Source organism: Pongo abelii, chromosome 11, assembly GCF_028885655.2.
Source record: "Pongo abelii isolate AG06213 chromosome 11, NHGRI_mPonAbe1-v2.0_pri, whole genome shotgun sequence".
NCBI classification, from domain to species: domain Eukaryota; kingdom Metazoa; phylum Chordata; class Mammalia; order Primates; family Hominidae; genus Pongo; species Pongo abelii.
The window spans coordinates 121,949,113-121,971,116 of NC_071996.2; the positions used below are offsets into that span (position 1 = coordinate 121,949,113).

The 22,004-nt window shown below is 39.8% G+C and overlaps 1 protein-coding gene across 8 annotated transcripts in view; it reads right to left on the minus strand.

The window, feature by feature from the left end:
* Positions 1-22,004, minus strand: part of USP37 (ubiquitin specific peptidase 37) — a 115,253-nt gene that overhangs the window by 62,696 nt on the left and 30,553 nt on the right. For all 8 annotated transcript variants that reach the window (XM_063713055.1, XM_063713056.1, XM_054549845.2 and 5 more), the window contains exons 9-10: positions 18,000-18,097; positions 13,353-13,437 (exon numbers count right to left, since the gene is read on the minus strand). In XM_063713055.1, the coding sequence (XP_063569125.1) occupies positions 13,353-13,437; positions 18,000-18,097 (183 nt within the window). The remainder of the gene's footprint in view (positions 1-13,352; positions 13,438-17,999; positions 18,098-22,004) is intronic.

Genomic DNA, 22,004 nt, shown 5'->3' on the forward strand with positions numbered 1-22,004 from the left:
AAACTACTTTAAATTTCATAGGGAACTTTTTTTTTTTTTAAAGAGCCCGTATAGCCAAGACAATCCTAAGCAAAAAGAACAAAGCTGGAGGCATCACGCTACCTGACTTCAAACTATACTACAAGGCTACAGTAACCAAAACAGCATGGTACTGGTACCAAAACAGATATATAGACCAATGGAACAGAACAGAGGCCTCAGAAATAACACCACACATCTACAGCCATCTGATCTTTGACAAACCTGACAAAAATAAGCAATGGGGAAAGGATTCCCTATTTAATAAATGGTGCTGGGAAAACTGGCTAGCCATATGCAGAGAACAGAAACTGGACCCCTTCCTTACATCTTACACAAAAATTAACTCAAGATGGATTAAACACTTAAATGTAAAACCTAAATCCATAAAAACCATAGAAGAAAACCTAGACAATACCATTCAGGACATAGGCATGAGCAAAGACTTCATGACTAAAACACAAAAAGCAATTGCAACAAAAGCCAAAACAGACAAATGGGATCTAATTAAACTAAAGAGTTTCTGCACAGCAAAAGAAACTACCATCAGAGTGAACAGGTAACTTACAGAATGGGAGAAAATTTTTGCAATCTATCCATCTGACAAACATCCTGGGTCAACAAGGAACTTAAACAAATTTACAAGAAAAAACAAACAATCTCATCCAAAAGTGGGTGAAGGATATGAACAGACACTTCTCAAAAGAAGACATTTATGCGGATAACAAACGTGAAAAAAGCTCATCATCACTGGTTATTAGAGAAATGCAAATCAAAACCACAATGAGATACCATCTCATTCCATTTAGAATGGTGATCATTAAGAAGTCAGGAAACAACAGATGCTGGTGATGATGTGGAGAAATAGGGGTGCTTTTACACTGTTGGTGGGAGTGTAAATTAGCTCAACCATTGTGGAAGACAGCATGGCGATTCCTCAAGGATCTAGAACCAGAAATACCATTCGACCCAGCAATCCCATTACTGGGTATATATCCAAAGGATTATATATCATTCTACTATAAAGACACATGCACACATAAGTTTATTGCAGCACTATTTACAATAGCAAAGACTTGGAGTCAACCCAAATACCCATCAATAATAGACAGGATAAATAAGAAAATGTGGCACATATACACCATAGAATACTATGGAGCCATAAAAAAGAATGAGTTCATGTCCTTTGCAGGGACATGGATGAAGCTGGAAACCATCATTCTCAGCAAACTAACAAAGGAACAGAAAACCAAACACTGCACGTTCTCACTCATAAGTAGCAGTTGAGCAATGAGAACACATGGACACAGGGAGGGGAACATCACACATGGGGGCCTGTCAGGGGATTCGGGGGCAAGGGGAGGGAGAGCGTTAGGACAAATACCTAATGCATGCAGGGCTTAAAACCTAGATGACGGGTTGACGGGTGCAGCAAACTACCATGGCACACGTATACCTATGTAACAAACCTTGCACATTCTGCACATGTATGCCAGAACTTAAAGTAAAATAAAATAAAATAAAATAATCAGGGTCTGGCACTAGGGGTGCTCATAGTTACTTGGGTGTGATTGCTTCAAGGTCCCCCCCCAGTGGACTGAGCTAGGAAATGTATGTATGTGTGTAACCCAAGACATACAAATGCGTGTATGTTTATTTTGAATCAATCTATACATGAATTTACATATATAAAACCTTGAGTTCATATTGACATCTCTGATTCTAACTGAACACCAAAGGTTCATACTAGCTTTCTTCCTTTCCTTATTTCTTTCTCTGACATTGCAAGCCTGGATCTCAATTATCTACAATGTTTACTTGTTTAATCCAAGTATACACATGAGGTGGTTTTAGAACTGCTAACCCTACACCCCTGTGAGGAACAAATTACGAACTAGAGTACAATATTTGTGTACTCGTGCATTTTTGATATATTGAAGTCTAATGTTAGCTGATTCTTTTACCTTTTCCTGGATAATGAAAGAAACTAGGAACAATTTAACTCCATTTAATTATTGTGTCTTCCTTCTTCACTTCTGGTTTATACGTTATTGTTGCCATTTAAACCCAACAAGATATTACTATTGTTTTGTATAACGGAATTTATCAAGATAGGCAGCATATTAACTTTTTTTGCTCTTCATCCTTCCTGAAGCTCCAACCTTTCATCTGAGTTCTTTTTCCATCTGCCCAAAAACTTTAGCATTTCCTTTAGTACATATTTGTGGGTAAACTCTGTTATTATTTTGTTTTGTACGATAGTGTCTATTTCACCTTTACTTCAAAACTATAGGATATTTTCACAGCAAATAAAATTCTATGTTGGCAGTTATTTTATTTCCGCATATTGAAGGTATTTCTGGCTTCTACAATTGCTATAGAAAAGTCAAAGGTCAGATATTTTTGCTCCTTTGAAGCTGAAATGTTTTCTCCTGGTTGCTTTTGAGACTGTGTCTTTATTTCTAGAGTTACGCTATGACATGCCTAAGGGTAGGTTTCTTTTTCTCAAGCCAACTTGGTATTCATTAGGCTTCTTAATTCTAAAGTCTGATTTTATCACTTTTGGAAAATTCTCAGCCAATATCTTTAAATACAGTTTATACCCCAATGTCCCTCTTCTTTGAGACTTTAATAAGACACAATAGACCTTTTAACTATGTCTCTTACACTCTCCTGTACTGTCTTTTTCATGTTTTATTCTAGAGCCTCTTCTGAGTCATCGTTCAGATCACTAATTCTCTCAATTACTATTTTCCCCCTTTTTTTTTTTTTTTGAGATAAGGTCTCATTCTGTCACTCAGGCTGAAGTGCAGTGACATAATCACAGCTCATTGCAGTTTTGACCTTCTGGGCTTGAGCGATCCTCCCACCTCAGCCTCCCAAGTAGCTGGGACCAAAAGTGCATGCCATCATGCTTGACTAATTTTTAATTTTTTTGTAGAAACGAGATTTCCTAACGTTGCCCAGGCTGGTCTCAATTATGTTTTATATGCTGAAAAAAAAAATCCAAAACAGATTTGAGTTTTTGTATTTTTCATTTCTAGATTTTCTATTTGATTTTTTAAAATCTGTGATAATTTCACAGTTTAAGGTTTTCTAAAGAAATTTCCTTTATTTCCTTTGATGTGTTAAATATTGTTCTTTTATAATCACTGACTCATTAATTCCAGAATATGTGGAGCCCTGTGGTCCACTGCCGATCTAAACTATTTCTTCTAGTAATAATTCATGTTGACTTGTCTCGCTGCATGTCTGGACACTGAACAGTATTTAATCAATCTAAGATACAACCAATTAGAAGACATAACATTTATTTCAGGTAGTACTAAGAAAGAAAAAACAATGCCAACCAAAGTATATAATGACTTCCATGGCTTAGAATTTTTACTTCTTACTGGAAGCTTTTTATGTAACTAGATATACATTTTTATCATGTTGCTCTTATACAAAAAGGAAACTATAAAACTGGTTAAGATATTTCTAATAACTTACATTCAGAATCTGAATCTTCTGAATCATTTTTCCCACCCAGGGTCATAGATTTTTCAGTTTTTCCAAAAAGTGGTGCTACCTGTGCTACTAAAAACAAAGGTGATGTTGTATTTCTTTTTTCTTTCCTTTTTTTCTCCAATTAAGCCCAGCAGTGTGATGATGCTGCATTTCTAAATAGCAAATAGTGCCACACTATGTCTCCGGGAGTTTTCTTCTAAGCCAATGACATTCATTTGGCAAGGTCTAATACTAAGGTTATCTTAATCTTACCAAAAGAAGCCCACAGATTTTCAGATCACAACTAGAATTCGCTGCCCTTTCTTAAGTGGTCATTTTAAGTGGTCTGACTAAAAAATATAGTTTTTCAGTAATACCACAAATGACAACCAAGTCTGCTCATGTGCAGGTAATGCCAACTATGTTACAACTGCCTCCTGGCAGCAATTTAAGATGTCACAATATCTGATATACTTCCATTTTAAATACTAATGTGAAAAAATGTACATCTTAGAATTATACAAATATGTTGAGGTGTAGGAAAATGTCTTCCCCCAGAGAGAATTTTCATTTAGTACATTTATTTTGTCAATCATCTAGGATACTAGCCACTTATAATCAACTTAATTAAATTTCAGTGCTTGCAATAACTGGGCCATACAGATGAATAAAATTCACAGAAAGGCTGGCTTACTTCTAGCTCATCCTCATTCCCAGGGGGAACCCTTCAGTACACACTGAAATATGTGTAGTAATGTACTAGGCTCCCTATATTGGTAGGTCCTAGCCTCTATTGTCCTTCTAGACTCATGAGTGTGTCAAAAGTAGTGCTTGGTCTTTCAACAGTCTCTTCTGGTTCAGCCATCGTGCTTGGGAACTCTAGATTTCCTCCTCTCTTCTCGGTTTGGTAATTCCTCACACTCCTGTCAGTTTTTTCTTGTTTGTTTTTTGTTTTTTTTTTGAGACGGAGTCTCCCTCTGTCCCAGGCTGGAGTGCAGTAGTGGCGGGATCTTGGCTACTCAGGAGGCTGAGGTAGGAGAATAGCATGAACTGGGGAGGCAGAGGTTGCAGTGGCTAATTTTTGTATTTTTAGTAGAGACGGGGTTTCACCACGTTGGCCAGGCTGGTCTTGCACTCCCGACCTCATGATCCACCCACCTGAGGCTCCCAAAGTGCTGGGATTACAGGCATGAGCCACCACACCAGGCCTCCTTGTCAGTTTTTCAATGCTCTTAAAATTCCTGCATTATTTTTTTCCTTTATTTGAAAGAATCTTGCTCTGTCACCCATGCTGGAGTACAATGGCGCAATCTAGGCTCACTGCAATCTAATCTCTGCCTCCCGGGTTCAAGCAATTCTCCTACCTCAGCCTCCTGAGTAGCTGTGATTACAGGTGTGTGCCATCATGCCTGGCTAATTTTTGTATTTTTAGTAGAGACGAGGTCTCACCATGTTGTCCAGGCTGGTCTCGAACTCCTGACCTCATGTGATCCACCTACCCACCTCAGCCCCTCAGCCTCCCGAAGTGCTGGGATTACAGACATGAGCCACTGAGCTTGGCCAATTTTTTCTTTTAATTTTTATATTTGTTAATTTTTTTTCAAAGTTAACAATTCTTTATTATCATCATCTAATACCTGACTCATATTTAAACACTGCCAACAGCTTTTTTTTTTTTTTTTTTTTTTTCAGAGACAGAGTTTTGCTCTTGTTGCCCAGGTTGGAGTGCAATGGAGCAAACTTGGCTCACTGCAACCTCCACCTCCCAGGTTCAAGCGATTCTCGTGCCTCAGCATCCCGAGTAACTGGGATTGCAGGCGTACGCCACCACGCCCGGCTAATTTTTTTGTATTATTAGTAGAGACGGGGTTTCTCCATGTTGGTCAGGCTTGTCTCAAACTCCCGACCTCGGGTGATCGGCCCACCACAGCCTCCCGAAGTACTGGGATTACAGGCGTGAGCCACCACGCCTGGCCCTTGCCAACAGCCTTACAAAAAAGTGTTATTCCCAGTTTATTCTTACCAAGATCCAATCAAAGTCCATATATTACATTTGGTTTTTATATCTCTTAAATCACTTATAACCTTTAAGAGTGTTCTCCTGACTCCCTGCACCCTTTATGTGACATGACATCAACTTGGTGAAGAGACCAGGCCAGCTGTCCCTCAGAATAGCTGCTATAGTTTGGATATTTGTCCCTGCCCAAATCTCATGTAAAATCATAATACCCAATGTTGGAGGTGGGGCCTGGTGGAAGGTGATTAGATCCTGGAGGTGGATCCTTCATGAACACTTTAGCACTATCCTGGGGCTAAACTTGGTGCTGTTCTCCTGATAGAGTCCTCACGAGATCTGGTCATTTAAAAGTGTATGGTAACTCCCCCTTCTCACTCTCTTCCTCCTTCTCTGACCATGTGAAGTGCTGGCTCCCATTTTGCCTTCCGCCATGATTCTAAGTTCCCTGTGGCCTCCCCAAAAGCTGACACTGCCATGCTCCCTGTACAGCCTGCAGAACTGTGTGTCAATTAAACCTCTTTTCTTTATAAATTATCCAGTTTCATGTATTTCCTTATAGCAATGTGAGAACAGACTAATACAATAGGCTACTTTCAGATTTTGTCCATGCATTCCTTGCCTTTAGATCTAGAAATTTTATTTTTTAAATTTTACCTCAAGTTCTGGGATACTGTACAGAATGTACAGGTTTGTTACATATAGATGTGCTATGGTGATTTGCTGCACCTATCAATCCGTCATCTAGGTTTTAAGCCCCGCATGCATCACATATTTGTCCTAATGCTCTCCCCTCCCCTTGCCCTCCATCCCCCAACAGGCCCTAGTGTGTGATGGTCCCCTCCCTGTGTCCATGTGTTCTCATTGTTCAACTGCCACTTATGAGTGAAAACATGCAGTGTTTGGTTTTCTGTTCCTCTATCAGTTTGCTGAGAATGATGGCTTCTAGCTTCATCCACGTCCCTGCAAAGGACATGAACTCATTCTTTTTTATGCCTGCAATATTTGTTAATTTTTTCCCCACCTGACTAAAAAGTCTGGATCCTACACTAATTTTTAATTTCATCTGTACCACAATCCAAGTAGTTCCCATATATGCACAAGATTGTTTCTGGGTCTTTATCTTGCTCCAGGGATTAATGATTAATTCTAATGCATCCCCTGTAATAATCACCACCACTTAACGTTGTCTTTTCTAGTTTTGAGACAAGGTCTTGCTCTGTTGCCCAGGCTGGAGTGCACTGGCGTGATCACAGCGCACTGCAGCCTCGACCTCCTGGGCTCAAGCAATTCTCCTACCTTAGCCTCTTGAGTAGCTGGGGCTACAAGTCCATGCCACCACATGTGGCTAATTTTTTTTTTTTTTTTTTTGTAGAGACAGGGTCTCACCATGTTGCCAGGGCTGGTCTCAAACTCCTGAGCTCAAGCCATCCTTCTGCCTTGGCCTTCCAAAAGTGCTAGGATTTATAGGGGTGAGTCACCATACTGCACAAACATTAAGTCTTAATATCTGGCCATTCAACCTATCTTCTTAGGCCTTCTTCAAAATTATCTTGGCTATTCTTATAAGCTTACTTAAGAAATAGAATTTAAGGCTGAGCACACTGGCTCATGCCTGTAAGCCCAGCACTCTGGGAGGTCAAAGAGGGAGGATTGCCTGAGGCGAGGAGTTTGAAACCAGCCTGGCCAACACAGAAAGACCCCATCTCTCTTTTTTTTTTAATTAGCCAAGCATGGTGGCACACGCCTGTAGTCCCAGTTATTTGGCAGGCTGAGGCAGGAGGATTGCTTGAGCCCAGAAGTTAGAGTCTGCAGTGAGCTAGGATTGTGCCATCGTACTCCAGCCTAGGTGACAGAGGGAAACTCCACCTCAAAAAAAAAAAAAAAAAAAAAAAGAAGTTTAGATTCTTTTTTTTTATACGGGCGGGAGTTCCATAAAAACTACTTTGTGAGACTTCAACTGGAACTACCTTAAATTTTTTTATTAATTTGGGGATAAATGATATCCTTGAGCTTTGTTTACTTAGGTCTTCCATTATGTCCCTTAGTAATCCTTTTCTTCATAAAAATACATATTTTATTAGATTTATTCCTATCTATCTCACTGATTTTGTAGTTCTTATAAATAGTACAGGTTGAGTATCCCTGAAATGCTTGGAAAGAAGAGTTTCAGGGCTGGGTGCGGCAGCTCACGCCTGTAATCCCAGCACTTTGGGAGGTCAAGGCCACCAAAATCCCAAAAGTTTTCTAATGTTTACTTTTGCATTTCTGGGATATACCCCACTCGGTCACTGTGTATCATTTTCAATGCCCTATTAGATTCAACTGTTAAAATTTTATTTTGGATTTTTCTGTGTTCATATGTGAAAAACTATAATTTTCTCTTCTCATATTGCTGTTACAAGGTTTTATTAAATTCCTAGATTAGTTATGTAGCCTTTCCTGTTTTTGTAGAGATGGCGGTCTTGCTATCTTGCCAAGGCTAGTCTTGAACTCCTGGATTCAAGTGATCCTCCCACCTAGTCCTCCCAAAGTGCTGAGATTATAGGTGTGAACCACTGCTCCACTCCCAGCCATCTTTAACTTTCTAATATGTCTATGTAATTGCAGCCTCCTCCGAAACTAAAGCTTGAAATGTTTTAATTTCCCTGAATCTTCTCCACTCCTGTATTTCTTTTGTCCAATGTTTTATTAAGTATTTGCTTTTAATCCAACAACATCCTCCTTTGATAGAAAATATCAAGACATATTTACATACATAAAATAACCCTGGAAGGATGTTATTTTATTTTATTTTATTTTTTTAAGATGGAGTCTCGCTCTGTCACCCAGACTGCAGTGCAGTGGCACGTTTTTGGCTCACTGCAACCTCTGCCTCCCGGGTTCAAGTGATTCTCCTGTCGCAGCATCCTGGGTAGCTGGGACTGCAGGCACGCACCACCACGCCTGCCTAATTTTTGTATTTTTAGTAAAGACAGGGTTTCGCCATGTTGGCCAGGCTGGTCTCGAACTCCTGACCTCAGGTGATCCACCCGCCTTGGCCTCCCAAAGTACTGGGGTTACAGGCGTGAGCCACCATGCCCGGCCAGAAGGATGTTATTAATAGTAACAGTGGTTATGTCTAAAAAGGGAAAATGAAAACTAGGAGTTAGGAAAGAAAAAGAAGATTTACGTCTTCTTTACTGTATACATCCTATGTCATTTGAATATTCTACCACATTCACTTATTAGCTAAAAGATAAACTTTAAAAACATTTAGATTAAAAAATATACTTTAAAATTGTTTTTATTCACAGATTTTTCTGACCACTCCTTCCTTGTTCAGTTTTCTTTTTGATGAATTAATTCTATCTGTCTTTGCACATCTGAAAAATAACATTCTTGGTCAGGCGCAGTCGCTCGTGCCTGTAATCCCAGCACTTTGGGAAGCTGAGGCAGGCGGATCACTTGAGCTCAGGAGTTTGAGACTAGCCTGGGCAACATGGTGAAACTCCGTGTCTATGAAAAATACCAAAAACATAGCCAGGTGCGGTGGCACACACCTGTAGTCCCAGCTACTGGAGGGGTTGTGGGTGGGAGGATCACCTGAGCCCAGGAGGCTGAGGCTGCAGTGAGCCATGATTATGCCACTACACTCCAGGCTGGGTGACAGAGTGAGACCCTGTCTAAAAAATAAATAAATAAATAAATAAATATTGCATTCTTTGTCTATATTCTTGAAATATAATTTAGCTAGGTATAGAAGTTTTTGATACTGTTACTCTGCTAATAATATCTAACTATTTGCTTCCTATTCCAATACTGTTAATGTCAATCTGATTTCTCCACTTTTATAGAGGATGTATTTTCTTTCTGGTAGCTTCTAAAATTTTACAATATAAATTTTTTTCTAAGTTTTATTTTAAGTTCAGGGGTACGTGTACAGTTTTGTTGCATAGGTAAACTTGTGGCATGGGTGTTTGTTATACAGATTATTTCATCACCCGGGTATTAAGCCTAGTAGTACTCATTAGTTATTTTCCCTAATCCTCTCCCTCCTCCCATCCTCCCAACAAGCCCCAGTGTGTGTTGTTCTACTCTATATGTCCATGTGTTCTTATCATTCAGCTCCCACCTATAAGTGAGAACATGCGGTATTTGGTTTTCTGTTCCTGTGTTAGTTTGTTAAGCATAATGGCCTCCAGCTCCATCCATGTCCCTGCAAAGGATATAATCTCATTCTTTTTTTATGGCTGCATAGTATTCTATGGTGTATATGTATCACATGTTCTTTATCCAGTCTATCATTGATGGGCATTTAGGTTGATTCCATGTCTTTGCTATTGTGAATAGTGCTGCAGTGAACATACACATGCATGTGTCTTTATAATAGAATGGTTTATATTTCTTTGGGTATATACCCAGTAATGGGATTGCTGGGTTGAATGGTTATTTTTTATTTTTTTATTTTTTTTTGAGACAGCCTAGCTCTGTTACCCAGGTTAGAGTGCAGTGGTGCAATCTTGGCTTACTGCAACCTCTGCCTCCCAGGTTCAAGTGATTCTCCTGCTTCAGTCTCCTGAGTAGCTGGGATTTATAGGCACCTGCCACCACGCCCGGCTAATTTTTTTGTATTTTTAGTAGAGATGGGGTTTCACTATGTTGCCCAGGCTGGTTCGAATGGTATTTCTGTCTTTAGGTTTTTGAGGAATGGCCACACTCTCTTCCACAATGGTTGAACTAATTTACACTCCTACCAACAGTGTATACTCATTTCTTTTTCTCCACAACTTCACCAGCATCTTTTTGGACAAAATGTGGATTTTTTAAAAAGTATTTGTTGTTTGGTATTTTTTGAGGCTTTTCGATGTGAGGACTTTCACCATTTTCATTTATTACTTCTTTGCCAATTTCCTTGCCTTTATTTTCCTTAGTCTTTCCTTCCAGAATACTGTTAAGACATGGAGGGTACACCAAGAAGACCAACGTAAGTCTCTTCATTTCATTTACTTTTATCATCTCTGTTTCCTTGCTATATTCCATGATCAAGCCTTCTTGACAAGGACTTAGTAGTTACTTCTGCCTGGCCGTCTACCCTGCATAGGACTTTAAGTGGTCATAATTCTGGCCCCATGCAGGTAACAGTAAAGCAGAGGCTAATCATTGTTGTCGCATTTTCATGTCTTTGCACTCTACTCAGGGAGTAGGAAAGCAGCATATTTACGGTTCCAACCCCAAGCACTTATACACAAGTGTTCCACTCTGGTTTACTAGCTCAAAGAGCTGTTCTAAACACCCAGCTTCTTATGAGAAAACAAGTTCTAAGTTTTACATTTAGTTTACATTTAGTTCCCAATCTCGTGCTGGTGTGAAGTCCCAGCTATTGACACTTGGCTCTCGTCTGTGTTCTCCACATTCCTTACGGCTTTAGCCTTTGGCACACTATTAGTTTTCTCACCCTCACCAATCTGGAAATTTTCACCTTATCTCTCAGTGCAGCTTTGCACTAAAAAGATTTCTTTCCTCAATCATTCCTATATGGAATGAATATTTGCATTCTATTATTTTGAGAAGAATTTTGTATGTAGGAAATCATTTGCAAACCAAATCTAGGCTTTTTTAAAACTTAGATTTAAGATTCTTCTAATAAGCAGAAATATGTCAAACTTCCTCTCTCTTAAATTCAAATAAATTACCACTGTAATCTATAAAGTGCTTGAGATGCCACCCAAGGCTGAATATACCTAAATATATAATATCAAATTCTTTACCTTAATCATTTTATACAAATAACCAAGATGTTTTTAACACTTTGAATTAAATTCTATTAAGAAACAAAATATGGGTTGGGCGCGGTCACTCACACCTGTAATCCTAGTACTTTGGGAGGTCAAGGCAGGCACATCATGAGGTCAGGAGATCGAGACCATCCTGGCTAACACGGTGAAACCCCGTCTCTACTAAAAATACAAAAAAAGAGCTGGGCATGGTGGTGGGTGCCTGTAATACCAGCTACTTGGGAGGCTGAGGCAGGCTAATCACTCGAACCCAGAAGGCAGAGGTTGCAGTCAGCCGAGATTGCACTACTGTCCTCCAGCCTGGGTGATACAGCGAGACTCCATCTCAAACAAACAAACATATGACTTAATAGGTCCTTATATAGCATCTATATGATAGACTACCATTACCCTCACTTTTTTTTTTAAATTATATTTTAAGTTCTGGGAATATATGTGTAGAATGTGCAGGTTTGTTACATAGGTATACACATGCCATCATGGTTTGCTGCACCCATCAACCCATCATCTACATTAGGTATTTCTCTTAATGCTATCCCTCCCCTAGCCCCCCGCCCCACAACAGGCCCCGGTGTGTGATGTTCCCCTCCCTGTGTCCATGTGTTCTCATTTTTCAACATCCACTTATGAGTAAGAACACATAGTGTTTGGTTTTATGTTCCTGTGTCAGTTTGCTGAGAATGATGGTTTTCAGCTTCATCCATGTCTCTGCAAAGGACATGAACTCATCCATTTTTATGGCTGCATAGTATTCCACGGTATATATATGCCACATTTTCTTTATCCTGTCTATCATTGATGGGCATTTGCCATTACCCTCGCTTTTTACATTTAAAACCATCAACCCTTCTGTGCTGCATTGCATGATCACACATTCTCAACAAGTGCTTAGCAGATATCTTATGTATTTATACCCAATAAATCTAAAAAAAAAAGAGCTTATCTATAGAATCAGCAATGAAATATCCAACTAGCCTTTTCCAATTTATTAATAAAAGACACTCACTGATGTAATACAGCTTTTGATTTTTAAGGGAAATTCCTAAATATTTGGAATGTAGCTTAACAAATACAACAGCAACAAAAGGAAAATAAAAATGCTTCAGAGGAGAGATCTTAGTATGTTCATCCACATGGGATGGTAGAATATATATTCGTCTACAGTCTGATAACATTGTCAGTCGCAATCTATGGCATCACTACAAAACTTCCCAGAGCCAGGTTTAAGAGCACCTCCCAACTCAGCCTCCTAAGTAGCTATCACTACAGGCACACGGCACCATGCCCAGCTAATTTTTTAAAAATTTTCTGTAGAGTGGTCGGATGCGATGGCTCACGCCTATAATCCCAACACTTCGGGAGGCCAAGAAAGGCAGATCACTTGAGGTCAGGAGTTTGAGATCAGCCTGGTCAACATGCTAAAATCCCGTCTCTACAAAAATTAGCGTGGCGTGCTGGCAGGCACCTGTAATCCCAGCTATGTGGGAGGCTGAGGCAAGGCTGCAGTGAGCCAAAATAGCACCACTGTACTCTATCCAGCCTGGGTGACAGGGCAAGACTTGGTCTCAAAAAAAAAAAAAAAAAAAAAAAAAAAAGAAAAAAATTCTGTAGAGGCCAGGAGCAGTGGTTCAACACTTGTAACCCTAGCACTTTGGAAGCCTGAGGTGGGAGGATCGTTTCAAGTCAGGAAACTTGAGACCAGCCTGGGCAACACAGTGAGATCTTGCCTCTTTTGTTTTTGAGACAGGGTCTTGTTCTGTCGCTCAAGCTGGAGTACAGTGGCGTAATTATGGCTCACTGCAGCCTTGACCTCCCAGGCTCAAGTGATCCTTCCACCTCAGCCTCTCAAAGTGCTGGGATTACAGGTGTGAGCCACTGTGCTCAGCTCATTTCTAGAATACTTTCTAACTAACATGTCAGGATTCTATGAGTCTCATCAATTTTGTTAAATTATCGTATTCACTTAAGAGGATAATACATAACCTATCCAATCATTCAATATTCTAAAAAAAAGAACTCCTAAGTTTTTCACAAGTCATATAACCAATGCATACCTGTCTAAGTTAGTGCCAACAGAAGAGTGTTCCTTGGATCCAGCTCTGCTACCATAAAAGGATGATGACTGCAAAGGTAAAAGCCCTACAAAACAAATGAACAAAGGAAAAACTTAATTCCTAAATCAACCATTCAAGTTCATTTAATAATAAAAGTATACATTAGTCCTGATTACATTTAACTCTTTTTCCTTCTCATCAAATACAGGAATACCTCATTTTATTGCTCTTTGCTTTATTGTGCCTCACAGATATTACAGGTTTTTTTGTATTTTTTTTTAAACAAATGGAAGGCTGTGGCAACCCTGCACCAAGCAAGTCAATCAGTGCCATTTTCCCAACAGTATACGCTCACTCACTTCATGTCTATGTCACATTTTGGTAATTTTTGCAATGTTTCAAACTTTTTAATTATATCTATTATAGTGATCTGTGATCCGTGATCTTTGATGTTACTGTTGTCACTGTTTTGGGGTACCACGAACTGCACCCATATAAGATGGCGAACTCAATTTATCTGACTGCTCCATCAAATTGTCATTATTACCCCATCTCTGTCTCTCTTCTTGGGCCTCCCTATTCCCTGAGACAAAATATTGAAATTAGGATAATTAATAACCCTACAATGACCTCTGTGTTTTTAAGTGAAAGGAAGAGGTGCACATCTCATTTTAAATAAAAATCTAGCAACAATTAAGCCCAGTCAGGAAGGCACGTCAAAAGCTGAGACAGGATGGAAGCTAGGCCTTTTGCACCAAACAGCCAATGCAAAGGAAAAGCTCTTGACAGAAATTAAAAGTGCTACTCAAGTGAACACATGAATAACAAAGCAAAACAACCTTATTGCTGATGTGGAGAAAGTTTTAGTGGTCTCAGCAGAAGATCAAACCAGCCACAACGTTCTCTTAAGCCAAAGCCTAATCCAGGGTAAAGGTCTAACTCTCTTCAATTCTATAAAGGCTGAGAGAAGCAGAAGAAAAATGTGAAGCAAGTAAGAGCTGGTTCATGAGGTTTAAGAAAAGAAGCCATCTCCATAATATAAAAGTACAAAGTGAAGCAGCAACTACTGATATTAAAGCTGCAGCAGGTTACTGAGATCTAGCTAAGATCACTGATGAAGGTGGCTACGTTAAACAACAGGTCTTCGATGTAGCTGCAATAGCTTTATATTGGAAGAAGATGCCATCTAAGAGTTTCGTAGCTAGAGAGAAATCAATGCCTAGCTTCAAAGTTTCAAAGGACAGGCTGACTCTCTTGCTAGGGGCTAATGTGGCTGAGGACTTGAAGCTGAAGCCAATGCTCACTTACCATACTGAAAATACTAGGGCCCTTAAGAATTATGCTAAATCTACTTGCCTGTGCTCTAGAAATGGAACAACGAAACCTAGATGACAACCCTTCTGTTCACAACATGATTTAATCAATATTTTAAGCCACTACTGATACCCAATGCTCAGAAAAAAAGATTGTTTTCAAAATACTACTGCTCCTTGATAATGCACCTAGTAACACAAGAGCTCTGATGGAGACATACAAAGATAATGTTATTTTCATGCCTACTAACTCAACATCCATTCTACAGCCCACGGATCAAGGAGTCATTTCAATTTTCAAGTCTTACTATTTAAGAAATACATTTCAGAAGGCTACAGTAGACAGTGATTTCTCTGATGGAGCTAGGCAAAGTGAACTGAAAATCTTCTGGAAAGAATTTATCATTCTAGATGCCATTAAGAACACTTGTAATTCATGAAAAGAGGTCAAAATAGCAACCATAACAGGAGTTTGGAAGTTGATTCCAACCTTCACAGATAACCTTGAGAGTTCAAGACATCAGTGGAGATGCAGTCAACTGCAGATATTGTGGGAATATCAAGAGAACTACAAGTGGAGCCTGCAGATGTGACTGAATTGCTGCAATCTCATGATCAGACTTTAATGGATATGGAGTTGCTTCCAAAGGATGAGCAAAGAAAGAAGTTTCCTGAGATGAAATCTAATCCCAGTAATGAAACCGTGAATATTATTAAAGTTACAACATAGGATTTAGAATATTACATAAATTTAGTTGAGAAAGCAATGGTAGTGTCTGTAAGGATTGATCTCAATTTTGAAAGAAGTTCTGTGGGTAAAATGCTATCAAGCAGCATCACATGCTCCAGAGAAACCATTCATGAAATGAAGAGTCAATCAGCAATGTGACAAATTGTCTTATTTTAAGAAATTGCCTTGGAAGGGTGCAGTGGCTCACATCTGTAATCCCAGCACTTTGAGATACTGAGGCAGGCAGATCATGAGGTCAGGAGTTTGAGACCAGCCTGGCCAATATGGTGAAACCCCATCTCTACTAAAAATACAAAAATTAGCTGCACGTGGTGGCGTGCGCCTGTAGTCCCAGCTACTCGGGAAGCTGAGGCAGAAGAATTGCTTGAACCCAGAAGGCAGAGGTTGCAGTGAGCCAAGATCATGCCACTGCACTCCAGCCTGGGAGACAGAGCAAGACTCCGTCTCGAAAAAAAAAAAAAAAGAAAGAAATTGCCACAGCCGCCTTAGCCTTCAGCAACCACCACCCTAATTAGCAGCCAACAACACAGAAGCAAGACCCTCCACCAGCAAAATGATTACAACCCTCTGAAGGTTCAGATGATTGTTAGCATTTTTTAGTAATAAACTATTTTAAAATTACGACTGGCCGGGTGCAGTGGGTCCTGCCTGTAACTCGAGTACTTGGGGAGGCTGAGGCAGGTAGATCACTTGAGCCCAGGCGTTGGGGACCAGCCTGGGCCATACGACAAAACCATGTCTCTACAAAAAATACAAAAAATTAGCTGGGCATGGTGGTGTGCACCTGTAATCCCAGCTACCTGGGAGGCTGAGGTGGGAGACAGCTTAAGCCCAGGAGGTCAAGGATGCAGTGAGACAAGATCACACCACTGAACTCCAGCGAGGGCGACAGAGTGAGACCCTATCTCAAAAAAACAAAAGGTACTTTTTTTTTTTTTAGACATAATGCTATTGCACACTTAACAGACTCCAGCATAGTGTAAACATAACTTTTATTGCACTGGGAAACCAAAAAATTCATTCTTGCTTTATTGTGCTATTAGCTTTATTTATGTGGTCTGGAACTGCATCTGCAATATCTCTGAAGTATGCCGGTACACATGTATGTTAAAACATAAAATACCGTGAAACAAGCTATAATAGCAAAGCTACCCTCTCCTGCCCCCAAGTTCCACAAGTTGTACTTCTAATTTTTAACCATTTAAAAAAACTGTTTTTTTTTCTGATTTCTTCAACAGTACTAATAACATTTCTACTACTTCTTGATTTACTCATTTTAAACAGTATCAATTGACTCTTTATTGTAGAAAATTAGTATCACCCCTACTCTTATTCTCCTCTCTCCAACCATTAGTAGCGTTACTTTAGTTCTTCCACCGATTAACTCTGTAACTTTAACACATTTAAAACGTCTACATTTTGTTCCATTAATCTTGTCATTTGGCCATGCACTTCCTTCTCTCTTCCACATCAAATTTTGTGAGATGTACCTTACCTTCAGCATTGTTAAGGCTTATTATAGCTTACGTTTTCTGTTTTTTAACTATAGGCTGATTATAAAAGCTGAGAGACAATAAGCAGAGTTTACATCTTCTAAATATTATTATTTCAGAGGTAAGACTTACATGTGATATTTCTTTCTGTAGGAATCAATATCACAATCCCAAACCACTAAAAGAAGAATACTCCTAGGGTCCTGATCAACTGGATTCTCTTAAACTATCAATTTATCAAAATCATGCCATATTTTAGCTTACTTCAAGTTAAAGTTGACATAATACTCAAGTTAATACCAGATATCGGACTCTCTAAGGATTTCAGAGAATCAAACAGATACGTTAAGTGTGGGAAACATCTGACAAAAATGTTTTTGTAAAAACAGGGTAGAAGGTTAAGTTTAAAAAACTGCTTCAGACAATAATTTCAAGATCTTCTGAAGCTTCTAATAAGCACTAACACTGATGCACTTGAATTTCAACCACTTTACTCCTCTAATTCATTCTATGGTCCTGGTACTTTGACAATGAAAGAGCTTAATTCTAGGCAGTCAAATACGGGAAGAATAAGGTAAAGACTGGATTCTTTATAAACAGAATACAAGCTCCCTGGATTTCTAATACTTTAAAATATTTTAGCCAAGTACTGTGTACAAATTGGCACCCAATAACTAATACCAGATTAGGCCGGGCGCAGTGGCTCACACCTGTAATCCCAGCACTTTAGGAGGCCAAGGCAGGTGGATAACTTGTGTTCAGGATTTTGGAACTAGCCTGGCCAATATGGTGAAACCTCACCTCCACTAAAAATACAAAAATTAGCCAGGCATGATAGCACACACCTGTAGTCCCAGCTATTTGAGAGGCTGAGGCAGAAGAACCACTTGAACCCAGGAGGCAGAGGTTGCAGTGAGCCGATATTGTGCCACTGCACTCCAACCTGGGTGACAGAGCAAGACTCTGTCTCAAAAAATATATATAAATAAATAAAAATAAAAAGAACGTACAGATGGGTTAGGTTTTTATTTCTAGTCTAATAAATATATAATAAATGAGCACCTTATTTATTGTAAGATCAAACACTTACCTGATGTCCTATTCTCTTCTGACTGTTTCAAACTCAGCTGCTTTTCTCTACTGCTGGTTAAATACTTTCTGGAGGGATCTGTCATGGCCTTGTTGTTCCTATAGTTAATAATTTTACATCAATATAGTACAGGTGTATAAAAATATTGTCCTTAATTTTAAATAGTTGTCATTAAAACATTTACATTTAAGTGCCAAATTCATTGATATGCTTGAAAATTAAGCTACAAGATTGTTAGTCTCAAAAGGTCAATGACTTAAACAAATGAGAATTACAAAACTAATCTTTAATTACCATCTCAAGAGCCAAACCAATCCATGACTCTGATAACTTAGCAAAAGTAAAGGAGCATTTTTCTTTATATAAAAATCATATCAGAGACAGCAAGATTATTAGATTTTCTTGGCCAAAAGCAAGAACAGATAAAATGATTCAGCTACTAAGACCAAAAGAATCAATTAAAAAGTAAACCGTGGCCAGGTGCGGTGGCTCACTCCTGTAATCCCAGCACTTTGGGAGGCTGAGGCGGGCAGATCACGAGGTCAGGAGTTCGAGACCAGCCTGGCCAACACAGTGAAACCCCATCTCAACTAAAAATACAAAAATTAGCCAAGCATGGTGGCGCGTTCCTGTAGTCCCAGCTACTCGGGAGGCTGAGGCAGGAGAATCGCTTGAACCTGGGAGGTGGAGGTTGCAGTGAGCCGAGATCACGCCACTGCACTCCAGCTTGGGCAACAGAGTGAGACTTAGTCTTAAAAAAAAAAAAAAAGTAAACTGTTCAAGCTTGGCAGTTTATAGGTTTACAAAGAAAAACAAATCAGGCTGGGCGCGGTGGCTCAAGCCTTAATCCTAGCAGCTTGGGAGGGCGAGGCGGGCGGATCACCTGAGGTTAGAAGTTCGAGACCAGCCCGGCCAACGTGGGAAACCCCATCTCTATTAAAAACACAAAAATTAGCCGGGAGTGGGCTGGGTGCAGTGGCTCATGCCTGTAATCCCAGCACTTTGGGAGGCCAAGGCGGGCAGATCATGAGGTCAGGAGATCAAGACCATCCTGGTTAACACGGTGAAACCCCGTCTCTACTAAAAATACAATAATTAGCCGGGCATGGTGGCGGGCACCGGTAGTCCCATCTACGCAGGAGGCTGAGGCGGGAGAATGGCGTGAACCCGGGAGGTGGAGCTTGCAGTGAGCCAAGATCGCGCCACTGCACTCCATCCTGGGCGACAGAGCGAGACTCCATCTCAAAAAAAAAAAAAAAAAAAAAAAAAAAAAATTAGCCAGGCGTGGTGGCAGGCGTCTGTAATCCCAGCTATTCAGGAGGCTGAGGCAAAAGAATCGCTTGAACCCAGAGGCAGAGGTTGCAGTGAGCCAGGGATCATGCCATTGCACTCCAGAATGAGTGACAAAAGCGAGACTCCATCTCAAAAAAAAAAAAAAAAAAAAAGAAAAGAAAAATCAAAATCAAAACTATGTATTCCACATGAATAGAAATACTATTTGCTAAGTGGCAACAGCATTTTAATTTATATTGATTAAAATTCTTTAGGATCATGAATACAAAGTTAAAATTTCTTTTAAAAGCCCTTTTCTCCCCTGTATTATTTTCAAATACCTCAACCCATGTAAGTAGAGAGTGTCCATCAAATAAATGTTCATGCTTTAACAGTGCTAATTTAAGGGGAACCATCATGAACTAAGACTGGCAGACAATGCCTAAGTGCGCTCCACCTAGATTCCCACTGACTCATTTTTATATTCTCTCCTCCATATCTTCATACCAACTTATGTTTTTGATAGCCAGTACCAAGGGCTCTTCTTCACAGGACTGCCCTCAAGTTACTAGAGATACTTTGCCTGTAATCGCAGAGGCCAGGCGCTACAGTAGAGAAGCCCAGCTCTCTTGATTTGGATTAAAACAACTTTATAATGGAAGCTACATAACAGATTTCTCTAATATCAGGATGAAGACTAACCTTCATGTCCTTGTGTGACTTCTCCAGGATCATAACCATGCTTTGTTTCCTGCCCTTAACTATATTGCTTTCCTTACTCCCTTCACTATCTTCTCTGGGAGTACTTCCTTAGTAATTCACATGCACACTAATCTCCATTTCAGATTCTGCTTCTGGGGAACATAATCTACAACAGCTGGTTCTAAAAGTGGGCCTAGGAAGCACACTCTAAGGATAGGATTCTGGAATTGGACCCTTGTTTGGCAAGGGCAACAGAAATTCTGTTGCTGATAGTAATACCTCTGACACCTTATAGTGTTACAATTGCTAAGATTTTCATCTATGGTGAATTAGGATGAAATAAGGTAGAGAAGGATAGGGCTCACGCAGTATCTCCAGTATTTTAGAAATGTGGTAGAACGATTACACGATAGATCGTATTGGGGTAATGGAAATGTTCTGAAACTAGAAAATGATCACGTAATATAACTCAAAAAATTTACTAAAAATCATTGACTTATGTACTCTTAAAATGGGTCAATTACATGGTATGTAAATTGTACCTTAATAAAGTTGCTTTAAAAATGTCCCAAATTATTTCACTCTCTATATTCAAGCTTCTAATCAATAAATTCAGTCTATTTCTTCATCCCTTAATGGGGCTAGTCCTGTGATTTCCTTTTCCCAAAACAATGTGACAGAAGTTAACAGTGTGTGAGTTCTGACCCTAAGTCTAAAGGTGCCCTGCAGGTTTCCACTCACTCTCTTGGAACCCTACCACTGTTATGTGAATAATCCCAGGCTTGCCTGTTAACAGTGGAAGACACATGGCCCAATCACCCCCACCACTCAATGGCCAGTTATATGAGTGAGGCCATCCTAGACCAGTCAAACTCTAGCCAAACCACCTACTGACTACAGAGGCATAACAAAATTAGAATCCAGGTACTATAAGCCAAACTGGGCCCAGATAAACAGAACCACCCAGGTGACCATAAACTCATAAGCAAAAATGAACAGTTACTATTTAAAGTCACTAAATTTTGGAGTTGTTTGGATACAGCAACAGATAAGATGTAGGTGATATGGGGTAAATAATCATCAAAAAGACTATGGAATTGACTGGGTGATGCTGAGTATTTATGTGTTCAAGAGAGAAGACAGGCTCAGTTGAGCCAATTACCAACTTAAAGGACAAAGACAATGTGTAGAGTCACCCACAGGAGAGTTGCAGCCCAGACCTTGTAAAGCAAGACCATGCTGTCTGCAGCCAAAAATTATACCTCATCTGTAAAGTATGGCATACTACTCTTGGCATATTATTAAGCCCTGGAAGAGACAGAGCACCTGACTGATGGTCATCAAGGGACTGTGCAACCAGAGCTAACCATCAGGAGCTAAGCGCTATCACACCCATGAAGTCACAAGACCAGGAGAGTACAACAGCAATTCATCATAAAATGGAAGCAGGTATGTTGGAATTGGGCCCAAGTAAGAAAGAAGAGATGACAAGAACAAGCCTTAGGGGCATTTCCTACGTCAAGCTGAAACGAGGAATAAACCTGGGCCTGATTAATGAATAGGTCATCTTGGTACATTGGTACACACTGCAAATAAACTACTGCTGCACTATAGTCCCACTAAGGGACTGCCTTGAAAGACAGTTGTGAGGGGAAATCCTCCATTGTGCAGAGCCTGGAGGGATGCATCTCATCATCTACTTGGTATGGAGACAGAAGTGGGTCATGGACTCCTGGGTGGTGGCAAATGATATGGATAAATAGGGGCTTGGAACGAGCAAGCCTGGAAGATCGGAAAGAAATGATTTATGGAAGAGGTATATGGACAGACTTATGGGAGTATGTACAGTGATCTGTTTCACATGCTAATGCTCACCAGAGAACAACACTAAAGAGATACTAAACAATCAGCAGGATAACTTGTCCAGTGCATGTCAGCCAGCCTCTGTCCTTAGACATCCCATTATTTCCACAAAGGGACCATGAATAATGTAACAGCCATGGTGGCAGATAGAAGCTATAAAAAATGGGT